The sequence below is a fragment of the Prionailurus bengalensis genome, chromosome A3, assembly GCF_016509475.1.
Source record: "Prionailurus bengalensis isolate Pbe53 chromosome A3, Fcat_Pben_1.1_paternal_pri, whole genome shotgun sequence".
Taxonomy (NCBI): Eukaryota; Metazoa; Chordata; class Mammalia; order Carnivora; family Felidae; genus Prionailurus; species Prionailurus bengalensis.
This window is the reverse complement of record NC_057354.1, coordinates 69,006,114-69,022,080: the sequence shown is the minus strand read 5'-3', so window position 1 is coordinate 69,022,080 and position 15,967 is coordinate 69,006,114. Positions and strand designations below refer to the sequence as shown.

At 35.7% G+C, this 15,967-nt stretch overlaps 1 protein-coding gene across 27 annotated transcripts in view; it reads left to right on the top strand.

Moving 5' to 3' along the window:
• The window catches only part of NRXN1 (neurexin 1), a 1,147,797-nt gene extending 1,132,130 nt beyond the window's left edge, over positions 1-15,667 (top strand). For all 27 annotated transcript variants that reach the window (XM_043603364.1, XM_043603362.1, XM_043603358.1 and 24 more), the window contains one exon: positions 12,150-15,667. In XM_043603364.1, the coding sequence (XP_043459299.1) occupies positions 12,150-12,457 (308 nt within the window). In that variant the 3' untranslated portion in view covers positions 12,458-15,667. The remainder of the gene's footprint in view (positions 1-12,149) is intronic.
• The last annotated feature ends 300 nt before the right edge of the window (positions 15,668-15,967 follow it).

Genomic DNA, 15,967 nt, shown 5'->3' with positions numbered 1-15,967 from the left:
TGATCTGTAAAGATGGAATGTTTCTCAGATAAACAGAAACAAGCTCTACATTCAGCATGACAATTAATAGCCTGAATCAACATGCCTTGCAAATTAAGGGATCTTTTAGTCACTTGAATTTACAGGGCCTCCATTCATGTTAGGGAAGTCCCTGAATGCAGTGACCCCTGAGAAGATAATGTACGAGGTGGTCACCATCACAACTGATTGAGCCATGGCATGCAGTACATACTGCAGAACTGTGTCATTGTTGGGAAAGCTGCTGATTCCATACCTTTTGTGTGGAAGACACGGAAAATAATCAGACTGTCATTGTTTTTATACAGAACCTTATCCTTCTCTGAGCACTTTCACGTTTATTGTTCTACCAAATCTGATTCTCATGGTGACCCTGGGAGGTAAATAACATATAACCATTATGTTTCTGATAAAAACAATGTTAGCAGTGGATAACAAATTACGAAAGGTCTCTTAATAATTTGTAAAATTGTAACAATAACACAGCCACGTATGTGTGTACACACATGCACATTCCTCACTACTCTAGTTATAATCATGGTGCCATCTTTGTCTTCCTATAAACCAGGTTCCCACCAAATTCCTAGTTCCAGGCCTGAGAATTCTTTGGAATGAATCCTCTGGGTTTTGGTAAAAATTGGTTGTTCAACTTTATGTATGTAAAACAGTGAGATGCATCTTAAGGAAAGTGATTTCTGGGGGCACCTGGGTGGCTCAGGAGGGTAAGTGTTCAACTCTTGGTTTGGGCTCAGGTCATGATCTCACGGTTCATGGGACCCAGCCCCACATCGGGCTCTGCACTGACAGCATGGAGACTGCTTGAGATTCTCTTTCTCCCTCTCTCTACCCTTCCTCTCCTGGCACTCTCTCCTCTTTCAAAATAAATAAATAAACTTAAAAAAAATGAAAAGCAATTTCTGGGTGTTTTAGTCATTGAGCAACCAGAAAAGAAACTATTTTGCTACTGAAGAGTATAGTGGAGTAAAAATCAGTAATGGAGAGAACAATCTACATTTCAAAATATAGCTCTTCTTGCATTTATGAAATGTAATACATTTTGATGAAAAACACAAACTCTCCAGGCTCCCTAGTTTGAAACTCATTTTCTCAATTATTTTCTGTATGGCTTTTTTTTTTTTTTTGCTTCACAAATATGGAAAGTTTGACCTGGCTGATGGGCCTCTTTTCAACTTACTTTGCAATAGTAACAGTCTTGAAAAGTACTGTAGAAACTTCTGCAACTATTCTGCTTATTTTGAGAAAAGAGCTCCAAATTAGCTCTCAACTATTTGTAGTGCTATGGGTGTCAGATGATGTTGATGTAAATAAAGCACCCAAATGAATCAAAATGGAGACTGCTAACTTGGTTGACTTTAAATAACTTAGTGATTTAGTCATTGGAATTAAGTGGCTTATTACTTGAAGGCATAGGAAAATAAATGCAGATATGATAACTTGCATTGATATAAATTGATCCTAATCTGCATAAGCACAGGGGAAGTGATTTCTGGTTTAATTAAATAAATATCATAAGTCCCTCTTTTACTGAAGATATTATAGAAGCTGGGAGTTAGGGAAGTGTTGAGGAAACCATATTTATGATGAAATGCAATGTCACTACCAGTGTCTTGCCTCCCTGTTTATTACCTTTACTTAAAACTTTGAAATCAGAGGTCTCTCACATTTTCTTAATGGTTAAATTCACCCCAGTCTACTCCTGAAAATTTATGAACTTACAAAAATCTCATCTTCTAATCAGTCAGAAAACATACATTTTGTAGCTTGTGTGCACAATCTTCATTTGATGTTAGAAGGTGAGGGAAGTGGTAGAAAAAACAAATAGAGTTACAGGTAACTATAAAAGGACTAGCAATATAGACTGGAAGCAAAAAATGCACCCAACAGAAATGAAAAACTTAAGTAAACTTTCACAATAGTGTGGGCCCCATACTAAAATGGATGATGTAAAATACGGTTAAGGGAAGACGGGGATTAAGTTAGATTTCCTGCAAATCCTCCCATGCAGTCTTCTTGATTCTGTTCCTGCAGCTTCAGGCCATTCTGTCTCAACGTTTTCCTTCTTAATCCTTAGTGGCTTTCCAGAGTTCAATCTAGAAACCTAGATCCTTCTTTTCCTTTGAGTCTCATTTCAAATACCTTCCACTCCAAGAAACTTTCCCTGATGTCCCTGTCTAAAGCCTCATTTCTCTCTCTCTTAGTACCATTTTTGTGTCTTCTTCTTTTATTGCATTTTTAAATTTAAAATTGTCTTATTTTATCACATTTTCCATTGAGTTTCTAATACTCTTGGGTACCTTGATATCCTCAACATCTTACATGGTACCTGGTAAATTGTTGTTACTCAGTAAATACTTGTTAAAGAATTTTAATTATGTGATTTTAATTCTACTTGATTTTATTTTCCCCTTTTCCCCCCCACCTCCATACATGAACCGATAATAACAACTTGGCGTGAATCTTTCATATACTTTCACCATGTTCCTATTAAATACATAAAAAGAGTTGTTTTTCTCTCTTGCTTTATAGAAATGGATGCACACTATATGAATTAAACTTGCTTTTCTCCTTTATTGACATGTTATGTACATCTTTCAGGTCAACATATTTAACTCTAACTCGTATTTTCAACTTTATTAAAGTTCTAGACTATGGGTGTTCCATAATTTATTCAACCATAACCTTGTCATTAATCTCTTAAGTTTTTTCCCTTTGTTTCTTTTCCTCTCATAACATTATAACAAACATCCTATATTTATATATTTATGTGCTGGTGTATTTAATTATGTAGACTGTATTCCCCAAACTGGGGTTGCATGATTTAAATATTTGGGTTTTTTTTATCTTTTACTATTGTAAATTTCAAGCATATAATGTTAGAGGGAATTGTATAATGAACTCACATGTACCCATCCTCCAGCTGCAATTTAATCTTTTTTAAAATGTTAATAGATGTTATTAGATTACTTCTTAAAAATGACTGAAAACTTCATATTCTCACCAGCAAAATTGCCCATTTCCCAAATAAATATGCTTACCATGTCACCATTTCTTTCTTCTTTATTCCTGTAAGTTTGTTGGGAAAAAAAACCCTCCTTATTTTATTTTGACTTCCATTCTAAGTTGAGCATCTTGTCCTACATTTAATCACCCATTCAGATCTTCTTTTCTTTACTTGCCTGTGCACATTTTTGTCCATTCTTCCAATGGATTGTTTGTTTTACTTTTTCCATATTACTTGATACGTGCTCTTTGTATTTTAGAGGTATTGACTCTTGGTCTGTCATATGTACTACAAATATTTCTTTTCTCCTTTTCATTTGCGTTTTCACTGTTAGTGACACCTTTTTTTCCCATAAAAGCATTATTATTTATGAAGCCAGATATGCTGATTTTATCATGTATGACTCCTTTGCATGGCCTATGATCTGTGTGTTAAGTTTTATATCCATCTTCTAATTTCTTTTCACTCTCCCACAACATCTACTATGCAACATCCACTCAGGCTTTTGTTTAGTTTCTGAAAAGTAAACTTTTTCTTTCCTCTAAGTCATTACTCCTCATTCCTTCTGATTAGAAGACTCTGCTGGCCACTTTTCACTTGACTACTCTCCAGTCCTTTTCCCTGTCTCACCCAAAATGTCACAAACTCAGAAAGGTCTTTCAAACTCCCCAGTCTAAATCAGAAACCCCTGTTCTACTCCTGCGTGGTAGCTACCATTTTCTTTCATCATACATGCTGGCTCCAACTGTTGTGTCAACTTTAACTTCATGATTTTTTGTTGCATGTCTCTTTCCTTCATTTTATATCAAGGCCCATGAGGGCAGATGTCAAGTGTGTTTGGTTATCTATCTATACTCCCAGGGCCTAGTAAAGTCCTTGGAACATAACTATACTTCACTATATATTAGTTGACAGAAAGAGTGAATATTCTTAGAAAACTTCACAAAAGATGGTGCATCAAGCTAATTTTGAGGAATAAGTAGTATTCAGCTAGGCATGATGAAAAAGATCCTATGAGCCAGCCATGTAGGTAGAACTTTATTGGCCTGTGGGAACTGGCCAATTTTATTTATTGCCATAATAAAATTATGACTGCAAATTCCTTTGAGAGAAATGGAAGAGAAGTTTGAGTCGGTAGCTGTGGCAGATCATAAAGGGCCAGGAGAATGGTAGTCACATTGATACTTGACACTTTCAAGCGTTCTAATAAAGCCTTATGGGCACAATGACCATGTAAAAGTGTATGAAGCCTGCAGATGACTGAGCTATAGACACATAGTTTACAGAGTATAAGGTGATTGAAGAACAGGTTTCAGTAAATGCCATGATCCTATGGCTTGCCCCAGAGATGAGGGAGAATGTATGTGTTCTTCAATTAGTTTTCACTTGACTGAAGTCACACAGGGTTTGATTGTCCATCGCCTTTTTAATTCCATGTGGTGCCATTTGAGGTAGTAGCTTGTTCTATTTGGTGCTTTCTGTCCTCCAGGCACATGATGAGTTTTTCTGTGGCCAGTGTCCCTTCCCACATAGTACCTAGATTCCTGGTGAAGATAACAGTCCCTCAGTCCCCCAGTGGTAGCCTCTGTACTTCCCCTTAAACATGTGCCTTTGTGCCTTTGAAAGTAGCAGGGGAAAATGTTAGACCTGCAGCCACACAGGTGGCATAGGCTTATTGATTTCCAAGTCCTTTCTGAATCTCCATTTCATTAGAAGGGCTATGATGTGTCACACATGTCCTCTCTCAAGCGTTTTGTCTGACCTGCCTGAGCAAACTTCTGAATGTGCAAGGCATGGGTGGAGTTGATGGGAAGGGAAAATGAGAGGGATTTGAAACATCCAGCATTCATCACTTCTCAGACAACCATAGTATGAATTGAAATTAGTGCACGCCATGCAAATCATTGCCTACCTGCTTTCTTGCAGCTGTGTCATTTAAACATGTATTCTTGTGACTGACTGCATTGTAATTGTTTCTTCTGACCCATGTTGTATTGAAGCACAGAAATGGAAAAAATAATAAACTTTATTTTTCTAGGGATGGAGAACAAAACTGTGCTAATCTCAATTCACAAACACCCCAGGAGCCTACAATTTCAATTTTCTTTTCACAGTATTAATGAAACTGGGTACTGGAAAAGTCAAATCTTCCCCCATAAATCTGAAACCATTTTGAAGACTGGCCTAGAATTATAATAACTTCCACATCTATTAAAACACAGTACAGTGCTCTGTTCTAATGAGATCATTTTAGGCAGCTCTTTTTCCTAGGTGGGGAGGAGAAAGAAATTTAAAATTGATTACTTTTAGTTTAATTTATGATAAAACCAGAAAGACTGGTCAAAGACTCTCAGTGAGAAAAAAATTTAATAAATGCATCTTGCCAGTAGTTTTTTAAAAGGATTATTGTAAGGCAGGTTATCTAACAATTCCAAGTAGCAGAATGATAAATGTTGAACATCGCAGAGTTTTATAATCCGTTATATACCCCTACTGATCTGAAATGTATAGCTCATATTCTGGTTTTTTTTTTTAACCATTGGTGTATTTTATTCTTTACTATTTCTTAAAATTGGCAATATCTTATATTTTTTTTTCTTAAAACTCAAAAGCTGATTTTTCATTGTCTTCAGCATATAATGAAACTGTTACTTCATCCTTGATGTGACAGGGTCATGGTTGATGACGTACCTATACACTAACAGTCTATATTGAAGAAATAAAACCAGCAATAAGAATTGCCTAGAAACTGCAATCTCACCCTACAAAGCTAAGTTTGGAAACAACATAAATATAATAAGATTACAGTGAAAGAACAGCTCATCCAAGTATACAAAATAGTTTCATAAAAATGACAATTTGAGTGATAAAAAGAGCATCTGATGGCATGGTTATTGCCTTAGTGTACTCATCAATGGAAATATAAGGTCCCACCACCCACCAAACTGTCATTTTATGTGACAGGAATTAGGACTGTGAGCATCATTTCTCGTGCAGGATCGTAAAAACATACATCAAGTGCAGTTTTATTTCTTAATAACAATACCTGATTGCTATTTTTCTAGTCTCAGAAAGAATAACCAAAGGATGCCAAACACTTTCCATTGCAAAGTGAAACCTCTTTGGAAAAATTGACTAATGTTCAAAAATTTACCTTCCAAAATGCATAGTTATTTTAGAACTTTAGTTGTGAATTATCCTGCTAAATAAACGTGGGCTTTATACTCCCCATTTGCATAAACTAAGGCTATGACTAGATACAAACAGTGGCAAACTGATAAATATAGGCCCCAGTGCAAAGCTTAATGACTTAATGTGCTCCTCACACATCCTCATCTGCATAACAAAAGTTTTTAAAATTGGTAATAAAATAGCATTTATAAATAAATATATATATATACATATATATGGCATATAATTGTATTCTATAAACAAATTTAGAAGGCTATATTATAAAATAAAGCATTTCAATATGAAACACAAAGACTATGTTCTGATGAGACAATCATATTTAGACTTTTTTGGGGGGCCAGTAAGGACTATTTTGTATTGTGGTTTGAAATTAGGAACTTGGCAATAAGTTTTGTTACTCATTGAACACCTTGCTGGCCCACTGTGCTGTCTGAGGGCCACCTTCAAGGACAAGTGCTGAACTGGGAGACAGATGCACAGAAGAGGTAGAGAGGGGGGAAGACGTAGAAGGAAGAACAGAGAGGAACGTGGAGTCCGTGGCAGAGACGCCAGAGGAGCTGGTAAGAAATGAGACCTGCCACAGTCTTCTCCGTTCTGTTCTCTGCTGTAGCTTAATATATCACTTAAACATGTTTGTTCCATGGTGTTTTTTAACTGGATCTAAATGAGTTCTTATTTGGGGGAAATGATGCTCTCTCACAGATGCACTGCCAAAGACTGTCAAAAATAAAGAAAGAACATACATCAGGACAATTTCTTTTCCTGTCCTCATAGTTTAAAATAACTATCTCAGCAAACTTAAGGATAAGTTAGAATTTTAAATAGTTTACTTTTTAATTTTTTATGAAAGCAACAAATGCATTTATTAATGTTTTTATATGACAAGACACTGGAGTGTGTCTTTTACATTTGCTGTGCATTTTCCATAATGAATTTTTATCTGATATGATAAATTGGGTTAGGGTGTGATGTGGAAATACGTTAATAACTGTCCTAATACATGAAAGACTATGCCTACATAAATAATCATGGTATCAATCAATGAAAAACAAGAAAATTCACAGAGCTAACATACAGGATTCCTTATTAATTAGGGCCAAAGAAGACTATGTAGAGACCCTCAGATCTTGCCAAATATTTGAAAGAGATAGAGAAAGAGAGAATTAAAGAACCAGTTTTCATCTGCCCTTTATGTTTTTTATTTATTTTTGAGAGAGACAGAGCGTGAGTGGGGAAGGGGAAGAGAGACAGGGAGACACAGAATCCGAAGCAGGTTCCAGGCTCGGAGCTGGCAGCACAGAGCCTGACATGGGGCTCGAACCCACAAACCATGAGATCATGACCCAAGCTGAAGTCAGGTGCTTAACCAACTGAGCCACCCAGGCACCCCTCATCTGTCCATTATGATAACCCTGTTTACCTGTCCATGAGCCTCACGAATATTTTCATAGCCATTTAGTTGACAAGTAGCTTCTGTAAAAGAGGTTATAACCCTTTAGAAAGCTTTTTGTCCTTGCCTATGCAGTAAATGGCTTCTGCATCATTTAGGCAAAAATGCCAGCAGAAATCAAAAGCCTTCATATTGCCATTCAGGTGTGCATATGTGCTTTCCCCACAGGTAGTAGACCTTGTAATTTACACTCCATTCCAGTTGATTCTGAGGGTAGGTGATGATGGGCATGAATTACATGGGAGTAAAATAATCTATTGTTTCAGTGTTTGCATAAATTGTGTGTGATTCACAATGCTTCTCTACTTTTTGAATCACTGAAATAGGATATAAGTGGGCATAAACACTTAGGATATTTCATCTACTCTTTTTTTTTTTTTTTTTTTTTTTTTTTTTGGCTTGCAACCTAGCCTCAAATCAAAGTATGTGTGCCACCACCGCAGTTGAAAGCTTAACTTGTGTTTCCAGTCACACCAAAGGATACTCACATGCTTTGGCCTATTTAATACCCATCCCCAGTCCTGCTAACGTTTTCCATGGACCTTGGCCCCTTATGCTTCTGGTCCAGTTAGCTTCGTTTTACTTCTAAGTCAGTTACAGTTTACCTGTAAGCAGTACAAATTACTGCTAATTTGTACATATTCCATGCCTTTAGCTCCCTCCCCTACTCTCTTTTTTATAAGTGTTTTCAATGTGTTCTTCTCTGCTTTTAAAATATTCTCATCACATGGTGGGATAGAGAAAGGGAGATAGCGTAAAAGTACATTTTAGTTCATTTGTTTGCTTTTTTTAGCACTGCTGAGAAAACACATATAGATTGTTTTATTTACTTAAAATGTCTTGATTTAATGTATTATGGAATATAAAGGGAATACAAAATTCTCAAATGCAGGAAATAAAAGAATTGGTTATGGATTTGGCTGATTAAATTCCCTTTTTCTCATTGTCATAAAGGGTTAAGAGAGGACTGAGTTTCTCTTTGATATAAAATTGTAGTCAAATTATATAGGAAGGCATTTAGCCTTTTGAGCCATTTCTACTCTTCTCTACCTTTAAATTAATATGAAATTTCCTCAGAGGTTTTCCAGTGATCATCAAAATAAACCATTAATAACAATAAGTGAAGCCACATTTATAATTCATAAATGTATTTAAATTTCTCAGCCTTTTATTGTACATCTGGGAGAGATGTCTTTAGTGTATAAATAGTTCTGATATTAGCACAAAAGTTAAGAAAAATGTCACTTATCCTTCAGAGTTGAAGCAAAAACAGAAAAAAAATTACTAAATAATCAGTGAGACAGGGAAGCAACTGCATATTCCAAACAGGCCTATAATAATATCAGTGGTGGCTATTAATTTTTTAATGTGAATCAGGGAAAAAAAGGATAAAATGTTTTATCATTGGGTTTTAGCATTTTGGGTAGGTTATTTTTAAAAAACGATATTTAGAATCTTTATTTACATATGGGTTACAGAGATATTTTTAGGCCTGCATGTGACTTAGGCAACGTTTTGGCTGGAGTTGCAAAAAAAAGGCAAGTATTTTCCTTAAATAGGAGGTGTTTATCGAATGCCTGTATGGCAGACTTGAAGCGTTTGAGGCTTTGCTTTGGTCTTTACATCTCATTCTTGTAACATCAATTGTTGATATCAATTTGTGGCTGCTGTGCTGCCTACACAGTTGTTGTGAACATAGATTAGAAATATTTGAGCAGTGGGGTGCCTGGGTGGCTCAGTCAGTTAAGAATCAGACTCTTGATTTTGGCTCAAGTCATTATCTTCAGGTTGTGAGATCAAGCCCCAAGTCAGACTCTGCTGCGCACGGAGTCTGCTTGGGATTCCTCTCTTCACCTTCCTCTGCCCCTCCCTCCCTCACTCTCTCTCTCTCTCTCTCAAAAAAAAAAAAAAAAGTAAATTGGTAAATAAAATAAAATAATAAAGAAATATTTGAGCAGATAAAAATAAGATTACAATTCTTGGATAAGGTAGTCCATTTAGGATACCAAATCCTAACTAGAAAAAAATGAACATATACATTCTTAGTATAGAACATTTAAACCCTGCATTTCTTTAAAACTCTCAAGTCTTCCTAGCATGAACTATATGGTTAGGATTTTGTCTCCATTCTCCCTATTCTTTTCTGACAGACAAAGTGAGATAATTACGAAAATGTGTTTAAAATAAAAACACACCATCAGGTTGGGGGAAAAGATTTAGGTAACATTTAAATAAAATCCTTTCTTTAGCTCTTGAGACACCATGTTAAAACAGTCATCCACAAATGAGCAAGTAAAAAGTTGTCATTTAGCGAAAGTTAGCAGCTGAGTTAATTGGCAGACTTTGGCAAAGATGACTGTATTTGAAAGAGAAAGTGCTGCCTCTGGTTTGTGAGGTAGTGACAGAGTTCCTGCAGTACATTCTATTCTTCTTGAGAGGAAATTAATTTCCTGTAATCAAATGCTGTGGATTATAGTCTTTGTCTGGTTCCACCTTGGCCACAGGAGCAACTCCAAGGCTTTTTATTCAGCAACATTACATGGGCTTTTGTAAAACAAACAGTGACATATTCAGCATAGAAAGGTTTCACCTGATACATTTTACAGCTCCAGAACACAGCATATTGCTGCTTTGAGACCAAGAGCTGTTACTTTGTAAGTGACTATATTTGTAAGGCTTTGTTTGGGGAAGGAAAGGAAAGTGACAGCAAGAAACCCACATTTAGGCAGAAGAAACCTTGGTGATGTTCGGAAATGGAATTACGAAGCAGTACAGAGCTATGGCTGAAAATTACTCCCAGTATTAAATAGGAAATTTTGTAAAAATATTAAAAAATAGCTACTAAATGATGTTTAATAGTAGTATAATAAAAGCACAACTTTAGTGTTCTTGAACTGTTCAATTTCTATAAACACACAAACCATACACACACATACACACACACACACACACACACCTATATATCTGATATATATACAACCTTGAGATTATTTTAATTCATGCTGCCTAATTTAGAAAAAATAATATTTTGAAAATTATAGCATTTTTAATCCACTACGTCTGAAAAGTAATCTTTTTTTCTGTAAGACAAAAGAGAGGACACAGATTCAGAGAAAGAAAACATAAACCATAGAGGAAAATGACCTAGGGTCAGAGATAAGACAGATTTTTATCTCTGTACAGTTGCTTATCTTCTAAAAATTCTTTCAAAGAAGAAGTTTATTGTGTAGAGAAAAATAGGTGCCCCACCCCCATTTACAAATTAAATCCCAGGACTTTTTCTCTCCATTTATCCCCAATTTCGGTGCCTAACTATGCCTTGGAGAAGATATTAATGCACCCTGTGATCCATTTCTTATACTCATGGAAGAGCTTTATTTATCCTTTGGAAACACTGAATGAGATTTTTGCCAGTAGAAGAAAAATGTGCAAGCCAGTCTTTTATTCATTATCTATTAAGTACTGAAATTTGACTCATACCCAACCTAGATAGCCTATAAAACTGAGAAAAAAATATTTTCCTACTTCCCCCTCCCAAATTTAGTTTTGGTCATCACTCAACCACTGCTAATGAATGGATGATACATATATACTTATGTGAATAAAACCTCCAACACAAAAGGATTTATTTTTATTTTAGTTTGTAAACTGTGACTAACATCACGGTTTTACGAGCAAGCAATTAGTCTATTCAAAATGCCTAGATAGGGGCGCCTGGGTGGCGCAGTCGGTTAAGCGTCCGACTTCAGCCAGGTCACGATCTCACGGTCTGTGAGTTCGAGCCCCGCATCTGGGCTGATGGCTCAGAGCCTGGAGCCTATTTCCGATTCTGTGTCTCCCTCTCTCTCTGCTCCTCCCCTGCTCATGCTCTGTCTCTCTCTGTCCCAAAAATAAATAAAAGTTGAAAAAAAAATTAAAAAAAAAAAACAAAATGCCTAGATTATCTTTTTGTTCAGTACTGTATTCATTACTGTATGAGGCACTATGACTTCTAAAATAATACTAAATTTAGCTATAATAATTCAGATTCCAGAGCTAGCCCAAGTGTTCCATATGAACCTCAATTTGGTTGTTAAATTAATACCCTCTGATAGTATAAAGTAGTGTCATTATGATTGTATTTACCATGTTGGGTTTATAATTTTTCACCTAACACATCAACGTGGCCCTTAAGAGCTACAGAAGCTTATTTGGGGCTGCACTTACAATATCATGTTAATAAAATTGATCTTTGATAAAGAAAAGATGGCAACAGATCTCTCCCCAAGTGCTTTGATTCCTAGTCCCTAGTCTCTAGTGACCATGAGGCCTAGGGATTGCTACATTTAGCAGCAGCAGAATACCTTTCCTAAAGCCGTAGGTGTTACTCGTTTAGGCATGCAAATAGATGGTACATGTTAATATAGCTCTTGGGCATTCGGTGAACTCAGTAATCACACTACGTTGTTCTCCCCTTCTTTCCTACAGCTAACCCAACCCGAGCTGGCGGGCGAGAGCCGTACCCAGGCTCAGCGGAAGTGATTCGGGAGTCCAGCAGCACCACAGGCATGGTGGTGGGGATCGTAGCTGCCGCCGCCCTGTGCATTCTCATTCTCCTCTATGCCATGTACAAGTACAGAAACCGGGATGAAGGCTCGTATCATGTGGACGAGAGTCGAAACTACATCAGTAACTCAGCACAGTCCAACGGGGCTGTTGTAAAGGAGAAACAACCCAGCAGTGCGAAAAGCGCCAACAAAAATAAGAAAAACAAGGATAAAGAGTATTACGTCTGATCCCAAGATCTTAAAAAAGACCCTTGTATAGAAATAGTCTTCATTTTATCTGAGACATAATATAAACTTATTTACTTTCCTTTTTACGAAGCACATACAAAAGAAGACAGGGAATGCAATCAGGAAGGAAAGACTGTTTTTAAAAAAATAAAAACAAGTATCTCATGCTCTTGTTTCTCCAAAAAAGAAAGAAAAACAAAACAAAAACAAAAACAAACAGGGGCCAATAAATTCCCTAACATCCACAGTGTTTTCATTTACTCTGCCTGTCTTTATGTTGCTGGAACATTTCTAAAAGACAGTGATGACCGCACGCATTCATAAAGCAAAGGAGTATTACAACATCAAGGCACAACACAAAAACAACGCAACACACAACACACACACACATACACACACACACACACCAAAAAAAAAAAAAAAAAAAAAAAAAAAGAAGCTACCTATGATCCTGGATTTAGCCAAAGTGCTAGCGCTTTCCTGAGAAGTCAGTTAGCCCGATTGCCAGAGAAGACGGTGTCATTTGGAATGACCCAAACTGCAAACCTTTGGGTTTACCCCCTGGCGCAGCTGGAACAGTGGTTGGAACTTGCATTTGAAACAAAGTGCTGGCTTTTTTGAAGACTTGTGTAGGAACACATTCAAAAAGCCCCTTTCTGGTTGTGAGAGAATAAAAAAGTATGGAGGCCTTATTTTCAACAATGTGAAATATAAGGCACATTTTCACACTAAAATTTCAAAACAAACAAAAAAACCCAAGAGGGCATAGATGCAATCATTGGGAAATTTTCATGCACGCTTAATATGTTATTACATATGTTTATATAAAATCCATCTCTGTGTGCTTTCTGGACTGTGATAAGTGACGTTTTATAGCCTGTTGTATAGAAAATGCAAAATATATCTCTGCTCTTCAGCCATTTTTGGTAAATTCAATGTTATAAGTGTTGCTAAGTATAGGGAGTTTTATGACATCGGAGCAACAATTATTTCAGGGTTTTGGTTTTTGTTTTTTGTTTTTTTGCCACCATTATAAATTGCCACAATTACTTACTTTTTTAAAAAAAATTACAATGTAGTGTTTATTCTAAGGAAGATATGTATGAATGTATATAAAAAGACTCAGCTACTTTTTTTTTCTAACATGTACAGCCTTCATTCTGTTGCAATTAAGTTTTAGTATTTGTATGAAAGGTGTGAATTAGAAGGTAAAATATATACATATGTATCTTATAATCTTCTTTTCTCCCCCAAATACTCACATTTTTCATATATTTTCACCATTTACAGTCACACACACACACACAGACACACACATCCAGAGGAATCCATCAGATATGATGGAAAACCTGAACATATATATAACAGCAAATATTTACTGACAAATTGAAAAGCAGGAAGGAAGGAAGATAGTTGTGCCAAGGTATTAGTGACAAATGGGGTGATTTGCTTCATTGAGATCATGCTCCCAAGAAACCCTGGGAAGATTTTAGTCCCTAATGAAATGGAACCTTTTCTTACCAAATAGAATATCACTGGTATATTGCTGCATGAATATGAAACATTATGTTGGGAGGTTACAGAAGCAAAATTGGTTAATCTACAGCTTAACCCTGGCTGCTGCAATTGAAAACTTTGTTTCCAATAAAATCGTGTATATATATATATATATATATATACACACACACACACACACACACACACACGCATACACACGCACACACACACACACACACACTCTGAACCTGATGTGCATGATAAATACTTTGGAAAGTAAACATTTTCTCAACTAAGAAAGTATTTTCAACAATTGTGTTAGTATCCATCTAAAAATATCATTCTCTGTTGATTATTGACCATATTTTAACTTTTCTGGTTTTACATATATAATTAAATATAGTTTTAGTTTAACACACATTAAGCGATAGAAAAGTATAGATGACACACTTGTTTTTGCATATTGTTTCAATGATGTTCATAGCAATAAATTATTAATATGAGCAGGTAATGCAAAGGAAATGCATTATTAGATTGGAAGGTGATGCCTCAGTAAAAATTGGTCGCATTACTTTAACATCTCCTAAAAGAATGATTTTAGATTTCATAAAAGAGAATACCTTTACCATGAGCTTTAATCAGCAAAGGCAAAAAATGCAAAACATCTTTTGCGATACTTCAGTTGATGAAAAAAGCCAAGAAGTGGCCTGGATTTCAGACATACAGCACCTTAGAAATATGTATAATTCATAGCAAATCACCACTATCTATGGTTGCCAAGTAATTGTGGTGTGTGAAAAGTCTAAAAGGCTTTTCATGACCCAGAAAGTGGAGGTTTAAAACTAAAATTTAGTATCCATAACTTGTGTTTCAGATTTTCTTCTTCTTCTTTTTTTTTAATTTGCTCGCTTTAAGAATTCATGTCTTTTTTTTTTTTCTCTAATTCAGTCTTACTCAGGGAAAGCCAGTGAAATAAGAAGGTAAATATGAAACCACTAATTTACATCTTGAGGTTTTACAAAGAAATGGTTGCTTTTCCATTTGCTCTATTGAACTCAAACTAGTTTCCATCTGGAAAGATTCTAAAATATGATAGAAAATAAATAATGGTATTTATAAGAAGTATATCTATGAAGGATGTTGTTGGGGTTGATTTCAATATTTCTTTCCAGCATAAATTTTAAAATTTCATGCAATGATCTAATATTGTCAGTAAAAATATTTTTAATGTTATTGGCCTACACAAAATCTAGCAATTTTTTTTCTTCTTTCTTTCTTTTTGAATGGAGAAAGAAAAGAGAGGAACATGAGCTAGAGAGAAAAAAAAGACATGAATAAGATCCCAAGTATCTTCATACCAAATGTATCAGGGTTCCATGAATAGTTGGCAGTTAACAGGATTTCACACTACCTGGCATAAATTTGATTACATCTCTAGACTGTAACTTTTCTGATTGAGTATGCTTCTTTTTTATCCATGTAATGTGTTGCCTTTTTAAAACAAAAAAAACAAATACTACAATAATGTGTGAGGTGGTCAATCCCCAAAACATCAAAGAAAGGCCACATGACCCTACCCTTCTAGTGCTTTGTGTGATTGGGTATCTAAGGGTTTTGTTTTGTTTTTTCTGTTGCAAGGCCAATTTCTCCATTATTGGAAATGCTAAGCAAGTGGAATTTACTGTTTTGTTAATAAAATATTTCTTAATACAACTGTGGATTTATTGATTTCAAAAAAGTACATGCGGCACCATTTGGGGACCAAGTGGCCCAGTAAGGAAGACTGAATTTGAAAGGAAAACCTGTCCTTTAGACAACCAGGAGAAGAGTACTGCCTCTATTTTTCTGGGTTTTGATATTCATTAAGCATGTCTACCCTCATACACTTAACAATACAGCCACTAAATGTACCTTTGTTTGTATTTGTCCATCTTGCTCTACAGGAAACTGCAAACTCCTAGAAGCAGTTAAAAACAACAGGAAGATGCTGATTTCATACATAAGATTTTTCTC